Source organism: Rhea americana, unplaced genomic scaffold (genome assembly GCF_003343005.1).
Source record: "Rhea americana isolate MKP2758 unplaced genomic scaffold, rheAme1 scaffold_83, whole genome shotgun sequence".
NCBI lineage: Eukaryota > Metazoa > Chordata > Aves > Rheiformes > Rheidae > Rhea > Rhea americana.
Window position 1 is genome coordinate 3,061,046 of NW_028187012.1, and position 22,898 is coordinate 3,083,943.

General features: G+C 36.1%; 1 protein-coding gene across 1 annotated transcript in view; it reads left to right on the forward strand.

The window, feature by feature from the left end:
• The window catches only part of AUH (AU RNA binding methylglutaconyl-CoA hydratase), a gene marked incomplete at its 5' end in the record, with an annotated part of 107,922 nt that overhangs the window by 13,084 nt on the left and 71,940 nt on the right, over nt 1–22,898 (forward strand). Inside the window, one exon of the mRNA XM_085323259.1 lies at nt 20,718–20,804. Within this exon, the coding sequence (XP_085179385.1) occupies nt 20,718–20,804 (87 nt within the window). The remainder of the gene's footprint in view (nt 1–20,717; nt 20,805–22,898) is intronic.

The following is a 22,898-nucleotide window of genomic DNA, read 5'->3' on the forward strand; positions in this document are numbered from 1 at the left end:
TTTATCTCCCTTTCTTTTACCAAAGGTTTGGATCTGGGTTGTCTTCAGTTTTCTTGCATCCATCCTCCCTGCTGTCTGTTGGTGTGTGTTTGTCCCCTTTGGTAGGATAAGAATTAAAAGGTTTGATTCCCTAGAAGGAGCACCTAGAAGACCACCTCCAGATTTCAGTTTACATGGGAGATTTAGAGGGGGAGCTTTCAAGGACAGGAACCTTAGGTTCTTGAACTTTTGTTCACTGCCTGTGCTTAGAGTGTTTTTGTTAAGAGTGGGCTCTTCAGCATTACTTCTCTGAAGGGAACTGTACTAATTAAATTGATAAGTTAATTGCCTGGTATATACATGCATTTGAGGGAAGAGGGGTTGGGCATGATTGTTAGTTTACAAATTTGAACAAAACTTGTTCTATGAGGAACTTCTTTTAGAAATTCTTGAGAAATCAGAATATGCATGGTTAACTTTTTTTGTTGTAACTAGCTTTAAAGGCAACTTGAAAAATCTGATATTGGAGCACTTCACACTGCTTTGACCTGACACAACTTCAGTCACTGCAGCTCTGCCAATAAAGCCCCCTCTTAGAAATGCTGAAAGAATCTTTCTGCCAGTAAAAATTCTTCATTTAGGGCTATGGCGTGAGTAAAGCCAACACAAATGCTTTTCTTGTTGGCATAACTTGTCTGTATCAGAATTTTGTTTCCAGCATAGCAGAATTGGCTGTGTGGTTCCAAGCTGCCGTTTCCAGCTGGTGTAGTTTTGTTGGCAGAAGTTTGTGAAGTAGATAGGCTTCAGAGAGCTGACCTATGAAACCACCTTCATTTAAGAGATTTTGATGTGAGTTGAGTGATAGTACCCCAGAAGGAAAGCAGTTCTGTAGTAGTTCTCAAATACTTGATCTACTCTGATTTTTGTGGTACCAGTGAGAATGGTACAGAGCTGCAACTGTGTGTATAGTAGTCCTTTTTTTATCCTTCCTAGTCTGTTAGGTGCGCAAGGGGAAAAGGTTGGTATTTTTGCAGAGCATTTTATATTTCTCCAGTTTCCAGCTCATGTAGAGGAACCAASAGAAGAACTGGTATATTACTCCAAAGTTCCCTTATGAGGATTCAAGTACACACTTAAAAAGATTTCAGTGCCTTCTGGATGTGYTTGTTGCTGTACATGCATTTTGTTCCCAGAAATAAATTCCTTCAGTAGTTAGATTCCCCCTTTTTTTCCATTCCAGACTTTTGCCGACGTTTGAGTTCAAAGCAATGMCAACTGCTTATAGACTAGGTTCAATGGCTACTGCATGTCTGCTGGAGCAACATGATTTAYGTGAAAACTAGCATGTTAGGCAGCCTCTCAGCTATGTCCTCTGACTGACTGTGCACATAGTTATCTTTTGAATTTGGACTACTCATGCTGCATTTATCTGAAGTCAGTTATTTCTACTCATAAATTTTCTTCTGATACTGCTTCTCTGAAAGAACTAATAGATGTCATGATTTTCTAGGTCAAGTGTTGAACAACTGAGCCAATAAAGAAGTGCAGTCAGAACTGTGACTTGATTGASCATTCTACACAAAAAAAGACCAGTAAGTTAAGGAAAATAGGCTTTAAATGGCCATCTTTTGGAAATACTTCAGTCATATGACTCCAAATGCTGCTCTACATTCTATCGTAAAGAGGCATGTTGAATTTCAAGAGAAATTGGAACTACTATGTTGATTGTTGAGAGCTATAAAAATTATTTTTTAGGCAGGTTTGTTCTTGGCCTTAGGTATGGCAGAGCTGCTGAGTCCCTAAATGATCATATATGTGGTTCTGTTAATGGACTATTGCTCAGAAGAGTTCAGCGTGTTATTTGATCCACATTATTCTGTATGTCTTGCCCATATTTATTTTAATCTTATGGCTAATCACAGAACAAGGTACTGGCAGTTAGCATATAACAAAAAAAAAATTGCRTATAGTTAATGCAGCACTTGCTGCACAGTAAACAGGTACATGAATTAGTTTATCAGATGAATATACAGACACCTTTTAGCTTCATGAAGAATGCAAACAGAAAGGTTTCCAGGAAGTTTTTCAATAAGAACGCAATAATGTAGCCACATTCCTCTCCTTTTTCTCTGGAGGAGTGATCCATTTCCATTCAGGAGAATGACAAAAGGAATTGGGTAGAAAGTCTGTGGGTGGGACTTGCTGCAACAGTGCAGTCTTTACATCAGCCCTGATCAGGACTCTGAAACTTTGACTTAAGAATCTCTTGTTTGCCATGTCTCTTGTGTTTAGAACTTCTGGCTTGAAAATGTTATGGAGAAGTATTTTCATATATTCAGCTTTCTTTAATATTATTCTTTAGTTGGGGATAGAGTTTTTATCCACTAGTTTTGGATTTCAAAGATAAAACTGAGGTCAGATTGTTATTTTTAAGGAACTCTGAAGCTGAGGATAGACTGGTCTTGGAGCAATTTGTGCAAAAATGTGGAAGTGGACAGAAAGCTTTCTTCCTAGTTGAGCAAGTTGTGATCACTATGGTACAGAGGCTAGTGAGTGTTAACTTAAACAGAAGAGACTGAATCTGTATCAACTTGGTTCTCTTGCATCTCTTATTTGAGATGCAAAATGGTCTTCCATCATCAGGCTTATCTGGGACATCCATTCAGATGTCTGTCTCTCTTCCTATAGTGTGTGCTCTAAACTGTGTCCTTTTCTTCTACTGCAAGTTCTCTAGTAAGAAATACTATATTCACTGTAGTGCCAGGAACAATTTTTAAAAATACTTTATTTTCTGTCTCAGAGAAACTCCATTCTGTCTCTGATTGAAGACTATTTGAATGGACAGTACTTTCAACTACAGTGTACTTTTCTCCCTGATTAGTTTTTCATAGCCTTCAGTAGAAGTAGAGACAATTTTCCTCATGGCAAATACTGCTGCAGTATAATACTTCAAAAAAGTTCTGTTGTAATTGGTTAGATTCAGCTGAGATGTCAGTGGTGGATATTTCATGCAATTTTTCTTCCTTTTTAGATCTTGAATAAGCCGTAGACTATAGCTCACTGTGATTTTTGAGCATAAAGCTGATGAATAACAAATTTAAGATCATCCTATTAGTGAACGATGAATTATGAAAGCCAGCAAGAGAGCCATCTTTTTAACAATGTTTTTTCTGGATTGCAATAATTTTGAGATTTAAAGCTGATGAAGCAGAACATTTACGTGTACTCCTTGACCATTCCTTCTCTTGTGTGCATGTGAGATCGGATTCCAAAATTGAAATATCAGTAGTTGATCCATCACAACAAAATTTTTCTTCTCCCTCCTTACCCATTAGAATGGAAGCTTTCTTGGGCAAGAGATCCAAGTTATTACTTAAAATYTGATCAAAAATCAAACCTCAAAATTGGTTCTGTAGTCTTATTGTGGTGATTCTTAAGAGTGTGAACTTGCCAAGGAAAATCACACTTGGTGAACAGCGCTTTGGTAKTGTACCACAACCCTTGCCTAAGGGTCGACTCTAATACAGTCACCTTCTTCTGTTATATGAACTATGGGGCTGTTTTATGTCATGGATGTCTGTCTTCAAAAATAACAGTGAAGTGCTATACTTGGTGTCAATCAATTGGCTTGTGTATACTGGAAGGTATTTAAGCAAACCTTAAATATGTATCTTTAGCTACTGAAGAACATAGGCTGTGATGTTTTAATTGCTGATAAAATACTGAGCTTATTTTTTGTTTAAATTATTATGTTTAAATAATACAAAACATTGCCTTTGGCTGTTAGTATGGTRGAAAAATGCACACAATGTATGTGATATTTTCTGGAAATATTTTTTTTCAATGAAAATCACCTTAAAATATATAATATATGTATTTGTGTGTGTATAATACACATTTTTGAGGGGGTGGAATCTAGTTCTTTAGTTTAGCTGGAGGAGACAAAAGGGAAGCAACCTCTGCAAATCCCTTTAAAATTATTGTAAATGCATGGAAAAAACTCACCATACTGAATGCCTAAAATTACTGAATTCAAGTACTAGGTGCAAAACAATTCTTATGTTATGGAGAAGTAGTCACAAAGCATGAATATATTGGTGAATAGAYGAGTTGAATTGTTTGGCCCTTCATATGGGATCCAAAGTTGTTCTCCAGCCTCCTTTCTGGTGGCTTTGTAGCAAACCTAGGGAGACTAGTCTTTGAAGGCTTCTTAGCGTTTGTRATATCCTTCTCTTAGTGTATCTGATAACACGAAGTTGAGTGAAATTTGAGGAAGCTGGAGTTTATTTTCTGTATTGTTCTGTGCTTTTAATTACTGAAATTACGGGTTCTGAAGCCTGACTTAAGAGCTAAGAGTCTCATGAACCAAATGACTAAATGCCATTCTTTTAAAAATTGGAATAAATATAACTGTCTGTAGCAGCTCACAGATAAGCAAGTTGCATGGGATCCTGAACAGCTGGAGAACTTTTACAGCTTTGTGAGATGTCTGAAACTGACACAATGCTCAAGACCTTTGGGTGACAAGAGAAATGATGCAGAAGTCTAGGCAGGAATCTAGTGCTGTTGAGCATGCCAACAGGGCACAAACAGCAGCTGTGGAGAAGCATCTTCAAGCATGTTCCAGAATTTAAACAAGTGACTTCTAGGCAAGATAATAGTGAAGCAGTGAAACGTACATTATTGGAATATGGGAGCAGTGAAATGTGCATACAGGCCTTGAAGTGATATAATCAATTTTCAAAATGTTAAATCTTGTTTAGAGTATTTTTTTTCCAGAGTGGACTAAATTAAAATGCAGAAAAGTACCAGGTGGATGCAAAACATTTTCGCTGGAAAAAATGTGTTCTGTAGATGTTGTCTTTAGGTAGTCAGACAATGGACATTTTTTCCTGTTCCTCTCATAAAGAGCCTATTCAGTCTGAATATAAAATATATCCAAACTGTTATTTCAGTCTTTGGAAAATGGTATTCAGAGCAGATTAGAATTTAGTATTTGAATAATCAAATAGTTTTGCTTTGTATTTGTTATTTTTAAAGGCTTGTCTAAGATTTGATCCGTATTTTTCTTTGGTTATGTGAGTGGGTCATGTGAGCTTGTATGTAATGGAAAGCATCTTCAATGGTTATATTATGTATATACTGCGACTACAATTCATTTAATCTTGGTTTTATAAATATATTCTATAGAAAAGTTGTTTTTTTATAAACATGATAGGAATACTGAGTCAYATGTGTGGATGACTTCCTACATTTTATATGCTTGTTATGGTTGGATTTGACTCTTGGAATACACTTCTCTGTTGGGCATTGTCCCTATAGACTGCTTAGAAACTGTTCTGAAATTGGTGTACAACAGTTCTCTGAAAGGCAGCATGCTTCTATTGTGTGTCAGAGAAACTTGTAATTAGGTGACTGTTAGTATGTTCTTGTAATGTTAGCCTACAGTTCATACCATGCAAAAATTTTCTATATTAATCTGAAATGGAAGCAGTAATGACCTATTTGTGTAATTTAGAGATGCTCAGGCAAACTTGAATACTGCAGAAACTACATGACTTTATTAGAAACTTGCATCACCATCACCAGAGCAGTTTGGGTATCTGTGTGTGTATCAGAGTCTAAGGCTGCAAGATTCAGTGCTGTTGAATTTTTTGATTTGGTATAATAGATTAATGGAGGGGATGCTGTATTTCCACAGAAGTAAGTAAAGTCTGCTTGGCATGCTTGAGTTTCTCCTGTTGAGTAAAATCCTTAATGTGGCACAGTTACAGTCATTTACAGGCAGAGCATAGGCTTTGTAGATACCAGCAGGTATATTAGAGCTAGACAGCTTAGGCAATTGTTATTTTCCTATCCAAAGCTAGAGAAATATCTATGCAGTCTTCACTGGTATCTCTATCTTATGAGAGGTCATGGAGTAGTTCAGATGAGTCCTGTGATAACCCTGTGTGACTGTGCKTTCTGTCGCTCTCAGTGCGAATTTCTAAGTATTCGGATTGTTTCACATATTGTTGATCTACATGATACAGTGCTGTGAGTACTAGTAATCCTGTCTTTGGAAAGTGTAGTTTCCTCTGACAGTTACAGTGAATCTTGAGTCACTAGCTGGGATTACTTGGAAAAAGTCCTGTATGAATGAATACCAGCAATACTATAGTGATACCATACTCCTCTCTGACTTTGCTAGTGGGATACTTGAAATCACTTTGAGCCTGCTCTAACAGGTGCTGCAGCCCCAGAGGGTTGTTTTTTTCCATTCTCTCTTCTGAGCACGGTAGCAAGCTGAAACTCAGCGTTGGTAATTTAAGGAGATGCTCCTTTACCTGTTTTTAATCTGAAAATGTCTTTAGGGCTGTGCAGGCAGAAAGAGCTTTTAGAAGAAGTTTCCTTCTGTGCTGCTAGCCCTTCGTGGCTGGGAACTTGGCCAGACTTTGGGAGATGCCTTTAGAGGCGTTTTAATCTTTCCTTTTGACAGCTGCTGTTTCTGCTGGAATCTGAAATTGCATCACCTTAGAGTATTAGGTATTAGATGATGAATTAGGAATATGCTCCCAAATGACAAAATGTTGTTTCACTGTTCATAGGCCTGTATCAACTATATACTTTTGCTTTCATTTCAAATCTTGAAGCGGGGAAGATTTTTTTTTTTTTTGTATAGATTAGAGGGAAGGCTTTCTTTTTCTTTTTCCATTTTCTTTTTTCTTTCTTTCTTTCTTTTTTCCTTTTAATCTCTTAAATGCTGTGTTTGTGTCCTAAGCTGGCTTAAGACACTTCAGGAACTTAACCTGTCTCTTCAATCTAGTTGTACATGTCTGTAATTATATTTTAGATTCCCAAGACGGTTTTGCATATTTTGAAATAGAATTCTCTTTATTAGTTGGAAAATATGGAGGAATTTCCATCATTGGGCAGAATTCTGTCCTTCAGCAGTGTCAGGTTGTTAACTACATGTTTTGGTGATGATTAAAGAGTCACCAGGGGTGTTCAGCAATTCAGTTAAACTCTGACCTTGACATCAGAGCCATTTTAACATGATTATCATGGAGGGTGGCTAATTCTGTTCACTTAATTTTACATCTTTTCAAGCACATTGTATTCAAACTCTCTTTGAAAGAAAGAAATCAAAGGTGGTTGTAATGTATAAGTTCCATGTCTGTCATGGACACGCTTTCTCAAAAGCTGCAAGCTCATTCTCAGATGTTGACAAGAGTTTTTACTGCGCAGTTCTGGGCATATGGATACTCTTTTTTTTTTTTTTTTTTTATCACTAGATACACTGTGTCATCTGTGTTCCCTATAAAATGGTCAAAACCTGCATAGGTACGAGGTGAAGATGAACGGAAGTTATGGATTACTGATTGTCTCTGTTTTACTAAATTGATGAAAGGACATTTTTTACCCATGCTTTACAACACAGGATGTCACTGGTAAATGCTTTTGTGTTTAGATGAAGAGCTTCATTTGTTTAATTTCTGTTACATACCTTTGAACTCTTGAATTTCTGCTCTAGTGTCCTAGGTCTGAATCTCTTCTATAAGTATTCAAATGAAGTGGTCACCTCCATTTAACATATTCATGTTGTAGCTATGTGTATCTGACATCTTAATTTCTGAAGAAAGACTACTTGGTTTCTTTACAATTCTTTGAGATACTGTATGACCCAGCTAACTCTTTCCACTGATGCTAGCTAAGTTAGTACCTGGCACCTGGTTTCTTTATTGATGAGGGAAGTGACCCTACTTTGCCATTTATATCCTTAGCTGAGAAAGCCTGCTGGCAAAAATGATCCGATCTCATGTGCTTGGTGGTGGTGTGTGCTGGAAATAGAACACATGTGCGCAACACAGGTCAAAAATAGTTACTGCATGGTAAAGAACCATTTTTTCCACTTGCTTTTGAGTAAAATAAAATGGTCATRTAAGAGAGGTACTTAGATTTCTATCTGAAGCTAAGGCATTTTCATTTTAAGTCAATTTACAGCAGTTAGTTTCACATCTATTTCCTTCTGTAAATGGCACAGAACAGCCTATAATGAAACATACATTTGTACTAATTGCCATAAATATGAAGGGAAACTTCCAACAATTCTTTAAAATCACTTGTTTCTCTCCTTTCTCCTATCTTTGCCTACCACTTATGCAGCTTTTCTTCAGAACACTTTTGTTGTAGTTTTACTGTAATTGGTATTTTTTTGCTGGATCTATGTTGGACGTGCAACTCTTGAAAGCTGAAGGAAAAAAAATAATTGAATTTACGTGAATATAGCACAGAGCTGTGCATGTATCATGGTCATAGTGTGTTTTTGCAGTGATGTAGCTAAAGATGGAGATGTGGTCCTAGTGAAAATGGCATGAATCTTGCATGTACCTTACTAAAACAGTCAGTGGACATTTGTCTTGTACCTGTCAAAATGATTTACCTTTGTGAAAGCAATAGGGTGATACGAAAATGAAGAAGTTTTGAAATTTCTCTCAAGTCATTTTCTTCTTGTAAAACTTACTTTTTTTCCTGAGTTGATCTCATATGTATGTTTTAATAAATAAAAATATAACATGAACTTTGGTATATACACATCTGACAGTAAAAAGTTATTGTAATTACTTTGTTGTCTTACACCAAAATAAAATTTTTGTTTAAAAAAAAAAGTTATGACTTTTAGTCAATATATAGTCTCAGACAGCTATTCCTTCATAAAATGTGGAGATACATAGTTTCCTGTGATGCATCTCATTTTTTTTCAATTTTTTGTCAGTATTTTATATAAATAGGCAGACAGCAGAGCTTTGTAGGATATAAGAAAATTAAGTCTGAAGTAGCCTCTTATTGATTGATATTCTAACATTTCTTTGTGGAGTTCCCATCACCAGCTGGATCTTAGTGACTATAAGTAGATGGACATGATTTTCAAGTGACTGAGCTCTAGGCTCAAATACCACAAACTTGTATAATTTGTTAAGCCCCTCCAGATGGCAGGTAATATTCCAGTGTTAGATCTCCTTTCCCTGCCTTTCTTTCTCCAAAGTAAATTGCTGGCAAGTCTATTGGATTGTCTTTTAAAAATAGAAGAGATCAAGTATCTCTGAAATATTTTAAAATAACAAGCCTGTAGAAAATAGAATTGAGTTTGCAACATTGGTGCTGCAAGTGGACTCAATGGATGGGAAATTGTGCTATTTGCAAGCATTTTCATTTATTTCCCTGTGTCAGTTCCAAACATTTGGGGACAGTGGGAATAAGGGAAAGTACTACTTGAGAGCAGATTTAACTTAGTACTTACGAGAAATAGATTGTAGCTGCYCTTTTCATGTCAGACTTTCTCATGAACGAAGCATAGTTAAGAGATGTTCCTGCTCGTGACTCAAATGCTTGCTACTCCTTACAATCACACAGCACTGTGTGGAATGGCAAGACTTTGGCCTTGAATGCTAGGCCAATATTAATATAAGCCAGATTTTTGTGCAGGGATGCCAGCCATTTTAATGCTTTTTCAAGGGGTGGGGGGAGGAGTTGAAGATTTAAGCTTTCTGAGTAGACCAAAGTTGAGCTCCATGTCCTTAACCTTGAAGCCTTCTCTTCTCCTGTTTCACTTTTTGCACAGATGTCCTTGTTCTTTTTCACCTGTTGCAGCTTGAAAAAGCTCCCAGTCAAAATCTGTAGTCACCTCTTCTGATCTTGCTAAAGGTCACTACTGGTAATCTTTCATTAGGTTTGGGTGTCGTAAGGCACATATTGAGAGAGGTAACAAGTCATGATTGATTATTGAGATGTGTCTGTTCCTTTTCTCTTATTGTTGTATCTGTTCTTTTCAAGGTGTGTTAAATTTCCGTATGCTGCGTGTTGTCTTTACCTGTTTAAATGTCTTACTGGAAGCATCACTTGCTGCGTGTCTGCATAGCATCTGGTATCATTGAACCTTTCCTACTGGAAGTTTCCAGGTAATATACCAGTATGACTAATGCTGGTCATACAAGAAAAATGAAAACAAAAAACCCCCAAAACCCCAACAAGCAGCTGGTGATGCCTTTCAAAGCATGGGACAGGATGGAAGGAAAATGAGTTGAATGTTTCTAATGTAAAAGAAACAAATGACTTCCTTATGTCTTTATATACATTCAGCTAATAAAGTAGTTCAAATCATGTGKTTTTTTTTCTTAGGAAAAGCTCTTTAATAAGATTTATACCTGAATAAAGACTTCAGGATTTCTTTAGAAGAGATTCTGACTTTCCCTTTTTTACCACATAACACACTTCCTCTTTTTCTATTTACAGCTCATAAAACTGGGTGTACTGTTAGTTAACTATTTTTGTAATTATTACTAATCAGAATAGATATACCCAGCAGTATCAATTCCTTTTAACATTTTTTTTCACAGACATGCTTCCAGCAGTCAGATGCACAATATATGCAAAACACTTGACTTGGTCACCTGTAATAATGCATTGAAAGATCTCTTATTTTTTTTGTGATCACTTGATTTACTAGAAAACAAGGTGGAACAAAGAGTGAGTTGCTTAAAAATTTGATTCTGTTCATATTTCTTTGAGTTGCGAGGTTTAGTACCAGTTACTAAGAATACTCAGTCTAAATATCATCCTTCAGTTAAGATTAGAGAATAAAGATGAAGAACCTCAACATTAGCAAGTTTTAACAATGTCCTCTTATTAATTAGAAGTGTGTGTGACCTGTAACTATTGGATTACATATTAATAGACTTTGCAAAGGTATTGCAAGTGATATAAATGAGATGAAGTGCCACTTTAATGCTATTTTTTCAGTAATAGTGGTGTTAACATAGCTATGCACTTTCATTCTGTTAAAACCAAGAATTTTGATGCTGGACTCTTCAGAGGATTTTGATATGCAAGGTGTAAAATAAACAAAAATCACAAAGAGTGATTCCACACTTAGTTGGAAACTAATCAGCATAAAAAATGCAGCTTATGTGGTTGTCTAATTTAAACTATTATTTTSTGTGTAAGACTTCAGTTACGTTTCATGACCAGAAAAGAAAAGTACACCATGTTACCAGTGTAATGTAAAAGTTCTCTGAGTGAAGGCTGAATTTGAAAATGAAAAATGGTTTGAGGAAGTTGAGTGTTCATAATACCAGAATGACTGGGTTAAAGAAATACTTCTGTAATGCTTATTGTGGAAATAACTTAGAAATACAAGCAGTATAGGAAGTAGCTTTACTTTTTTCTTTCTTTCTAAAAGCTCTATATTGAATGGAGCTTGAAACATATGTTTCTTTTCATTAGGTGGTGACATTTTGACATTGCCCTGATTTGAGGAATAAGCCATAGTCTTGCAGTGAATAAGCAGCTGGACTGTTGCATGAGATACACTTTGTAGATCAAGAGAGAGAGGTTTTGTCATGATTTGATCATTCTAGGGGTCTGTGTCTGTGGTTCCTAAAGAGATTGTACCTGAGTTTCATTGCTGCCACTTGTCTCCTTCCTGGATCTTTTCCACTGATTCCATGTCCATCTAACAGTTGAGGATGATGCAGCCTCTGTGCCTGTCTTCTACCAGGGCTAATTTGTTAGCCTGGCAGAGGTTATTAAGTGAGGCATGGCACAGAATCCAAGCTAGTGCTGGCATATTACCTGTTTCCAAACAGTAAGTTACCATGTTTGGTTATAGAGGCATAGGGTGTGGCTGAGGTAGTTGTTAAATGATAGAAGTGTCACAAAAAAATGGTAGTGTTTGGGGAAAAAAATGTTGTGCTTCTGTTTTCAAGAGGGGAGAGATCAAGATTYTTGCAGAGACTCTTATCTGAATTAGCATGTTGGCCTCAAAGAAAGACTTGGGCTTCAAAAACAAAGTGGTGTACTTTCTGAAATACCCCATTTGTGGGAATTTATTTATCAGCTGATTATTGCAAGTGTTGTGATAACCTGTAGCTGTGTAGCTGTGAGACTGCTGTCTTACAGGAAAGAATGCTCATGACCGGCACAGCTTGTGACAGTTGATGTTTGCTGACATACTGACTGATTGTTGTTGTCAATAAAACAATTACTAGAGAAAATCGTTACTGTTAAGTTATGATAGGTGAATTATAAAGTCATCTGCTTTAAAACTTAGTGATAACCATGTCTTGTGAAGCATTTTTTTAGATAAAATGGAAAACTTACGTAATAAAAAAATGAAGAAAATCTGCCATAACAGCAGTAGCATGTTTGTCTTTCAATCTCTGTTACTTTGTGATACAACCCAACCAGACAGACCCAGGGTCAAGGTCTGCCTTTTTAGCTGGTGACTCTTTGTTTATGGCTCTTTGAGGCTTCTGAGCCAGCTTTTAAGTCTCCATTAGTGTATTGTAGCTTACTCTTAAGAGTACCTGCACTCATGATCTTATTTTATTTATTTCAAATCATTCTGGATCTGTATAATGTAATTAATTTCTAAGAATTTTGCATGCCTGGAAAATTGTGTACTGAATACTTACAGCCTTTGGAGTGTTTCTTCTTTCCTTTTTGTGTGAGAAATGTTAGGCAGTTGCAAATGTTTTGTGGTATGCTGTGTTGACTTTTTCACCTTTGTGGTTTTTGTTTTTTACCTAATTTGCCTGGTAAGTTTCTTTTGCTGTTTAAACCCAGTATGAAATGCACTAAGATGTACATAGCCAAGTCATACTGGCTACTTAAAAGGACAGATCATCTCTTTGATTTCAAATTAAAAAATAAATACTCAGGAAAATTTAAATTTTAAGAGGGTATTAGAGATTGGATGAAACTTTATGGAGAGTGAGAGAAAATCTCCTGGAATTCCTTCCTCATTGACAGTTTTGAGGTACCCTATAGTATAGGCAAAGTTAATGTAAATCTTAAAATTACATCTGTCCAAAAAGAATAAGAAAACAAAAAGAACAGTTACAGAAAGTCTTGTGTTGCCAACAACACATTGTTGTCATAGAGACCCAATTCTGAGGAAATGATGAATTAATGTAAATTTTACTTGTTACTTGCACATGTATGATTTCTAGTTTAAAATACAAAAACTAAGAGAACAGAAAAGGCGGAGAGCAAGTTGTACTGCTTTATGGGAAGATCTTCTTTTCAGTAGTACTCATAAAAGAAGCTGATCCTGAAGAGCAAATTGTTAACAGTTCATAGTTCGTAGATATTTCAGTAATACTTCTCCCTTTATCTTCATCCTTGATGTTCAGATTTCTCTGACCTAGTAACTTAAAAAAAAAATCTTTTTTGCTGATATTTCATTTCGTAATGTTCTGAAATAGTACCAGAGTTATAAACACTGACAAAAGGGTTGATTTGAGTATAAAATCTTTTAAATATGCAAGAATACACTAGAGTGTCTTTAACACATTATTAATTTGTGTGTTCTGTAGTATTATATGCATTCAAGATAAGAGCATTCCTTTTCATTATTTTTTTAAAAAGCTTGGTTTCTGTCTTTTAATCTTGCAAATATGTTTTATAGTTTTTGAGTTATTTATTCACYTTACCTTTGGAAAATGGGATGGACTCCCAAAGAAGAATATAGAAATACTGCTCTGGTGTGCATAGCTCTCATGAAGGAGGAAGAAGCTCAGCTGGAGCTTAAATTGGTAACAAGCATCAAGAAAAACAAGAAAGGCTTCTTCAGGTATGTTAGTAGCAAGCAGAAGTATAAGGAAGATGTAGGTCCACTGCTGRATTGGACATATTACATAACTCTACGGGGATTTAATKGGATGCTTCTGAGAGTGCTGAAAGAGTGGTCTGACTAACAGAGCCACCATCTGTTATCTTTGAAAGATCCTGGAAGACCCAGATGATTGGAAAAGTGCAAATATCTGTATCTTCACAAAAGACAACTTGAGAAGTTATAGACCGGTCAGCCTCATTTCAGTCCCTGCAAAAATTATGAAACAGGCCTTTGTGGAAGTTGGTTCCAGGCACATGAATGACTAAATGATTGGGAAAAGCTAGCATAGATGTACCAAGGGTAAATCACACTTGAGAATCACGCTGTGATGAAACAACCTGATCAGTGGATGTGTGTGAAGTTTGGGTGTCATCTATCTTGATTTTAACAAGGCATTTGACATGCTCTCCCACAACATCCCTGTTGACAAGTTGATAAGATATGGACTGAATATTTAGACCATGAAAAGTGCCCAAGCTGCCAAGGGTGGTGGTCAACAGCTTGAAGTCAACCTGGCAGCCGCTCACAGGTGGAATTGCTCAAGGGTCAATACTGTGTCTGGTACTATTATTATAAAGATACTGATCTTTATAAACAATCTGATGACAGGATTRAACCCTTACTGCATTTTCAGATGATAAAGCGAAAGGAGAAGTAGGTGTGTGGGGAGAAGGAGCCACTCTTCAGAGACACCTTGACAGGCTGAAAGATAGGACCAAGAGGAAAAAGCTAAATATGAAGTCCTACTGTACCTGTGATGGAATAATCCCAAGCAGGAGAACACACTGAGGATTGAGACTAGCTGGAGTGTAGCTCTGCTGGAAAGCGCCTGGTGTAAGATGAACATGAACCAGCAGCATGCCCAGGCAGTAAAGAAGGCAAATTGTCCTAGACTGTATCATAAAGAGGATAGCCAGCCAGTCAAGGATTATGCTTATTCCACTGTCCTCGGYATTTACTAGCTGGCAGAGGGCCGCTAAGGTGTTTAAAGGCTTGGGATCTAATCAGTCTTCCCACATCTGAAAGACAGTCACAGAGGAAGGGGAGATTTTTTTCTTCGTGGGGATGTATGGTGACAAGACAAGAGGCAATGGGCACAAGTTGGTTCAGGGAAATTCCATCTAGATAAAATAATAATTAATTGTGAGAGCAGTTAAAACATTGGAATYGGTTTCGTAGAGAACTAGTGGCGTCTCCCTTGCTGTTAATAATGAAGCCTTGACTTGACAAGGCCCTGGATAACCTAGCCTAAGGCTGTGCTTTCAAGAAAAGGATGGACCAGATGATCTCCAGAGGTCCTTTCCAGATTAGATTCTTCTGTGATTCTGTTTTTTGGTTTTGTTATTTTATGACAGATGACCAGTTTCTGAAGTTCAGGATAGTTAGTATTTTGAAACATTCTGGCTGTTCTTAATTGATTGGGCTGGATTGATTTTTTTACTCAACAATACATCAGCTGTGGCTCTAATTGGTAGGATTGATGATAAGTATAAGTATCCTTGGCTTGGCTGGATTGGCAAGATTAATGGATTCTTACTGGAACTTTTTCTTTGTATACAACAACAAAAATCATATGTGAAAATCATCTGTAAACAACAAGAAATAAATCGTGTGTTTTTGCATTTTGGAAGGATGTATTCTAGCATTTATAACAGGAATTTTTCAGAGTAAAACTGTGACTCTAGGGAGAATTTGTTCATATCTRTACTCATAAAGATCACAGCAAAACCCATGCAACTGATTGGGAAATGATATTTCAACATATTTTCTCAGGTACAGATGCTGTAATTCTTCAATTGCCGTGGTAGTTGTTTGTGTCTTTTGACTTGAAAAACAGGTCTTTCGTATATGATATAGATTTAATGATTGTTTTGTATGTAACCATAGAAGTAATGATAATAACTTTTTTTAAAAAATCTGTTCTTCTATGTACTACCCCTTGTCGACTATTTCAGGTTTGTAGCAATGATAGAAATGAACTGTTACTTTTCAAGTCACTCCTTAAAGTGAAAATTTGAGCAAAGGAATTTAATTTGTCTTAAAAATTCATGTTCGTTTACTTGAATATAGCAAGAAAGCTATCTTATTTTTACTTAAACTGTCTATTAGAAATGTTCATTTTAAACTTGATTCTATATGTATATCAGCTATTTCTGTAGAACGAGTAGGTGGTTATATGTGATAGCTGAGAGCTTTGATTCTCATTTTAATTAGGTGCACGCAACGGGTATTTTGTCTGCAAAGCATAATGCTTCTTTTTTTCCATGCAGGCAAGAGATTTCCATAGTGGTTGGCTTTGATTTGTACTATAATTTGTCAAACATATAGCTTTAAACAGAAAAATGCTAGATTAGAGCAAAATAAAATCATTAATTATATGATAGTATTACTACTATCAAAATTAAATGGTGGTTTTGTACTAGAAGATTTTTAAGAGTATTAACTTGAAATATGTATTTGTTAACAGAATAATATTTATAACTTTTATTACTGTGGTATGTACTTAACAAACATTAATTCTATTTAAACAAAGTTTTGATCTCCCCAGACTTTGTRCTCTTTTTAAGCATATTTGCTGCATGAGGTGTTGCAGTTCCTCTAAAATTAGAAATTAATTCATTCTGAGTAAATTAATTTCAGGATGTAAAAGCTTTGTTTTTGAGAAGTTATGAAATGCAGAGAAATGCTAGAAATTTGGAGAAAAAAATRTTGTTAAATGCTTTCTGAGATTGAATTTTAAATTCAACAAAAATCGCAGCTCCCTTCTGCAACAGTCCTAACCTGATAAAAGTTGGTTGGGGTTCTGCTACTGATTTCGGCTAAACTTGGATTTATTGCATTGGCTTCTGTAGGAGTTGTGCATGTATCAGCTTTTGAGGGAAGCTGTTTACACGAACATTGAGGGGTGTTTTTTTTCCAGTAGTTACAAGTTAAGCTATAATGTTTTTGCAAGCTGGCCCTTTGCCTCAGTATTTTAGTTCAATATCTTAAGTAGTATTTTTCTATGTGGAGGGGGAGTAATGCTGTTTTTCAGTTCACTTCCATTCTTTGTAAGGGAATGAGCCATGTATATTTGTACAGCAGTTATTGGTGAGGTAGTACATGTATGCTTCAAAGCGTACTAAGTTTCTTATTATAATTTCTTATGTTTCTTACAATTTTTACAGTAAATTCCTTATTAACTTGTTTCCTCAGGTTGTTAAGCGTATTAGAGGTGGTGCCTCTGTGCTGTGCAGTTTTTAGTGTTCCTATTTTGGTGTTCGTTGCCATTTGATCTGCTTAGCTGTATACCTTCTGAAAATGTTGCRTGTCACTTCCTTACTGAATTTCTGCTGTACAAACAAACTGGCCCATTTGCTTTAGCCAGGTCAAGGGGCAAACTCAAAATAATGTTGCTGCAGGAAGAATTTAGTACTTTAATACCTGTGCATGAGCCTGTTCAGAGAAAAGGTAGTTTGGGCACCTTTTGGCACTCAGTAGAATAACACTGCTGTTTAGTTTTTGGTTGCCAGATATGTAGAACAATTATTTTTACAATAAAAATATTTATTGACTGGTTAAAATTTTGATATGATACATAACCCACTGTGATAAAGACCTTCATTAATTTACAGCTTTTGTGGCATACTCTAGAGGTGTATGTGGAAGCACTGTATATGGTTTCATACAAAAAAATTTCTAGGCATTTCAGTATGGCATTTGGAAAATGAGGCTTGTTTGAGAGAGAGAAGAAAGGATGTTTTGAACAGATTTCTGAAATTCAGCTCTTAGCTTTTCAACAGTAGTAAAGTTCTGTTTAGAGAGAGTATGAAAATATCCAAATAAGGCAAGAAACACAGGGATTAGAGCAAGCACTGTGAAACTTAGATTCTTTTGGAGTGATTTCTAGGTTAAGTRGCCTTCCTTGTCATATAGAAGGGTAGCTGGGAAAATTCTGGTAAATAACAGAAATATGCCTGTCTTGCTGGACTGCCCTTGGCTTTYTCAAAGAAACATCTCTGAAATCTTTGTGAAATGCAAGTTAAGCACATGCTACAAAACTGTCTAAACAAACAGGATACAACAGCCAGCCATTCAACAGCCAGTTATTTAAGAATATAAAGAGGATTAATTGCATCAGGGTTCTAACACTCATGGGAAGTAAGGTTAAAAAAAAAAAAAAGGTAACGTTTTTGTGTTCTCCTAGTATTGGGTGGAAAAAAATATGAGGGTAATGGATCAAAATCAAACAAGGAGCGTCTTCAGGGTTGACAAACCTCAGTAGAGATGCAGGTAATACTTAAAACAATATTCATCTTCCTCCTAGCAGCAATAAGGGTTGACCTGCCCATACCAGTTTGTTTATGTACCTACTGCTCAGCAGATCTTTGTATGTCCTGTGCCTATCTCCAAAAAAATGCTTTTATTCTGGTATTTTGCAACCAGGACTAGTCATTTGAGATATGCAATACAGTTCTCTCCTATCTGTTTATTTCACAAATTTGGAAGTAATGCTGCTGTGAATGAAGCTGATTCAAGGAGCATTTCTGCATAAATGGAGAGTATGTGTCCTAATCCTAATTTAGCTCTAGAAGGAAGCTGGTAGTAATGTCAACGTAGTGTTTCACTGTTGCATTTCTCTTCTGTGCTAGCTCCTAGTAATCTGAGAGTGGCTGTGCGTGGCCCTTGAAAGGGGGTTTATAAAGGGCTGGGAGCAGAGAGGTGAGAACTGTTGAGCAAGACCCCAAGCCCTAGAATCACAGTTAGTTTTGACTAGCTTTTGCTGTATTTCTAGGTGAATAAGATCCAGCCACAAGGACAGAGCATCAAGATGCCAAAACACGTAATGTGGAGAAARCAGTGACTCAGTAAGAACCGGATGGATGCGGGAAAATTATTACAGTGTAAAATCAAGCTGCAACAGTTGGTGTGTCTCATTTCAGTAGCAATTTTGGCCCCCCTTCCTTACGTTGTGAGGAGAAGAGGCATAGAGAAGCCTGCACTCAGTGTGGTGTGGAGTCACAGGCCCAGAGTGCACAGCCCCTGGAGCTGGTTGGGAGTCGGTGTGGGGAAGGGGATAGGCCAGACAGGCCCACCTGTTTCAGCTGTGCTCCATGGGAGAGTTGCAAAGGTTTGTTCTGYGGGAGTATTAGCAGTTTGGAAATCTGCAGCTCCTTTGCTGCTCTCAGCAGTTGAGCAAGTGTTATTTACAGGTACCTAAAAGTGCAAAACTTGGGATGAGAGGAGGGATCTTTCGTTTCTGTAGCTAAGAGAGCRGAAGTCTCTGCTTGAAGCTGCATTCTTTTTCATGGCTGCCTTCTGTAATGTAGCCTTTCCTGCTTCTAACTTGAGAACRGATTTTGAAGAAACATGTGAATAGTTCTTTGCTACATGGATCAAAGAATTCCTCAAGAATTTTGATCAATGGTTGAATCTTAAAACAGGAGAAAAAGTATTAAATCACTGCTGGTTAGRTCTCCTCTGAAGCAGAGGATGCTGAGGCGAGTCTTCTACTGGAGTGCGGTGAATGGTTTCTGCCTAAAAGTCTTCTCCCTGGAAAAAGTTTCAGCTACTATTACTACAACACTATAGAGTGCTAAAATAGGAAAGTATGACGAAAAGACCTTTTTCTACTTTCTCTGCAGTGATGAGGGAGAAGTACTTAAGGAAGAGGAAACTATAAGATTACAGAAGTTGGGTGAAGCACTAGCAGCAAATATATCAGAAATTATTGCTAGAATATTCATAATTATTAATTTTAAGATGATATTCACCTTCTAATGTATTCTTGTGCAAATTTTTGTTGAAAACAAATTTCAAMCAGTGTCTTCAAATATATGTTCTAAGTGAAGATGTGTGCAGTTTGGATATTTTTTGTTTTATAAGTTTTTTTTTTCATATCAAACCTTTTTTTAAAGAATCAAAATAAATCAAAACCTAATAATTCCCTTAAAGTCTTRTCTTGACAGTACCTTTTTTTTTTCTTTTTTCTTTTAACAACAATATTGGAATCATTTTGGGTTCCCTGTTTCTCTTTCAAAGTTGACTTTATATACTTCTCAAAGGTGTGGCCGAGTGGGCAGGATTTTGATGTACGAAAAATTTTAGTCACATTTCACACAACCATATAATGTTCTAGTTCCTAACGCACAGGTTTTCTTTTTGCTATTCTTACATAGGCAATAATTTGCTTGTAGACAGAGTGGTAGAAACTGGAGCCAGACATTAAGAACCTCATGTCAGAGAAGTGATTTTTTTTTATTATTATTATTCATATTCTTGCTGGTGTTACTTTTAAAGCATCTTTTGCTGTCATGTTTTGTAAAGTAGCTTCTTTCAGTTACAGAACTCTGCACATAAACGTATTTGTGGAATTTGTTTGCAGTTGTGTATGATTTAAAGATCTACTGAGAATTGTACACATTCACATGCAAATTTTGTTTGCCTTTGAGGCTTTTGGCAAGTTTTTGGTATGCATTTATCRTGACCTACCAGGCAGAATTACATGTTCATGAAAAAATAGATTAAAATGTCATTTCAAATTTTAGTTTTTTGGGGGAAAGCTAAAATGAATCATTGTATGTAATATCTTCAAAAATACATTTCAGTAAAATAAGCTGAAAAATGCTATTATGTCCGTTGTAGAAGCTTTTATTTAATTAAATGATCTCTATTAGTGTAAAAACATTCATCCTAGGGGTTTTGCATTTTATTTGTTATCCTTTGCTAGTAGATTGTAATATGAAAAATGCATAATTATTAGACTTTGTGACACAGTTGGGAAAATGAAAGTATATATATCAGATGAAATATTAACTTAAATTCTATTGTTGATAAGCTGTTTTAATTCGAGGAGGAAATGTAACTGGGAAGAATATACTCTGTGAAAATCTGGTGGGTAATTTGATTGTTGTTATGGTTTTTTTTCAGACTAAAAGTTCTGTGTCRTATTTTCCTTGAAATCTGTGGAAAAAGAATGTGATCAATTTGGCCTTGTCTCAAAGCAGACTTAAATATTTTGGCACATGACAATAATTCACTTCTGAAAGCATATTTATGGTACTGTATACAGCTTACYGATGTACTTGTGAAATGTCATTTACAGGTGCTGACCTTAAAGAAAGAGCAAAAATGCACTCAAGTGAAGTTAGTTCTTTTGTCTCAAAAGCAAGAGCAACTATTAATGAAATGGGTAAGTAACCTCTCCTTTGAACAATGCRTTATTTAACTGTAAGCTGGAAAGGCCAGATCAAAGGAGTGATGTAAACGTGCATGAATAATTCTTGATACATAATAGGATATCCACCACTATTTTTACTGATGAGACAAACATGAATCATGGTGCATTACTACTTCTTTTTCTTTTTCTTTTTTTTTTTTTAAATATGCCCTGTAGAGTTTGACTTATTTTTTAGAATTCTAGAAAAAGCTAAATTTAATTTGAAACAGAGATGATTTATACTTCTTTCTTTGTGAAGGAAGGATTTTTTTGTGACAACCAAGTGCTTTGGAATTTAATTTTTACTATTGCGTTCTTCTGTTTGGTGTAATTAATACAGCCTTGAGTATTTTAGAAACATGTTAGAAATCTGCTGTTGATAGGAAGAATGCTTTGTAAAATTTTGTTGAATATACATCTGTTTTGTTGCAATAGAATTAAAATCTCAGGCTATTAACAAGTTCTATTTGATTTATGCCATTTCTTAAGAATAGTAATTTCTCTGAAAATTTTAGATTAGGAATGCACCATCAAATCATTATATATCTATGGCTCTGCAGRGGAATTTAATAATTGTTTCTTAACATGGTATAGCCAATACCTTTTGTTAAAAGGAGAAGTCAAGTGTACCAACTTTGGATCAGTTCATTTTATTCTTATGAATTATGTGAGCAACTTATGTTATTGTTTGATATTTTGGCATAGTCTGCAGAAAATTTTTGGTAAACCATTGCCTTTTTAAAAACTTCAGTACCTAATCATGCAGGGTTGCTGCATGATATTTACACTTATTTTAAAGAAAATGTGTATTCACAAAAGTTATTGTGTTACATTATTGTGATTTTTGCTGTGTATGTATGGTTAAGTAGTAAGAAGTTTGGAAGGTGTAGTCTTGCATTAATACTAGTAAACCTCTGCAACCAGTTTAGTCATTTCTGGTTTATATTGTTGAGAATGATAACAAATATAAAATCCTGTAACCTAATCTAGGATGTTACTTAACCTCGCATTTAACCTAACAGAAATCCACGGAATATGAGGTGGAGCAAAAGTCTGCGCCTTGTTTTTAAATTTATGATAAATAAGGTAGTGATATTGAAAAAAAAAAAAACTCTGAGAAGTAAATTGTTTCTGAGAGAATGATTTTGTGTGCATTTCCTTCATAACATTGGGTCAGGTTCATACCTTTTTTGGGCAGAATGTTGTAGGTGGGAATCTGTAGGTTATGGCAGGTAGATGAGTGACTACTGAAGAACAAATCTTTAATTGGAGACTTCATGGAGATATTTGTGTTTTTGAATTAATATCTTGTTTTTGAAGTGAAGCAGATCCTCAAGGCTCTTTTTTAAAAAAAAATCAGTAAAATATCTAGAAATGAATAGACTATTAATTTCCTTCAGAAGATACTGTATTTCGTGCTGAAGTTAGTCCTCTGGTTGGAATGCAAAGCAAGAAGCAACAAGTTGTTCCATTTGGTTACTTCATAATTTTTTTTTAAGCAATAACTGCCCAGCCTTTCTTGGACTGAAGTTGCTGAGATTACTTTCTGTGGTATTAATAATATTTAAATAGAGATAGTAGATATTATGATTTTTCTTTTAAAGAAGTTAAGAGTACCTGTCCATTTTTATTTTTAAGTGAGAAAATTCTTAAAAACTGAGAAAAATAGTTGGGTTCTGCAATCTTGACTGAAAAACTGGAAAAGTGTAAGTGGGGATTTGATACATTAATTTTGCTGATGATCCCAAGCTGGGAGGAGTGGCTGACACACCTGAGGGCTGTGCTGCCATTCAGAGACACCTGGRCAGGCTGGAGAGCTGGGCAGAGAGGAACCTCATGAGGTTCAACAAGGGCAAGTGCRGAGTCCTGCACCTAGGGAGGAATAACTCCATGCAGCAGTACAAGCTGGGGGCTGACCTGCTGGAGAGCAGCTGTGCAGAGAAGGACCTGGGAGTGCTGGTGGATGACARGTTGACCATGAGCCAGCAATGTGCCCTTGTGGTCAGGAAGGCCAATGGTCTCCTGGGCTGCATTGGGAAGAGTGTTGCCAGCAGGTGGAGGGAGGTG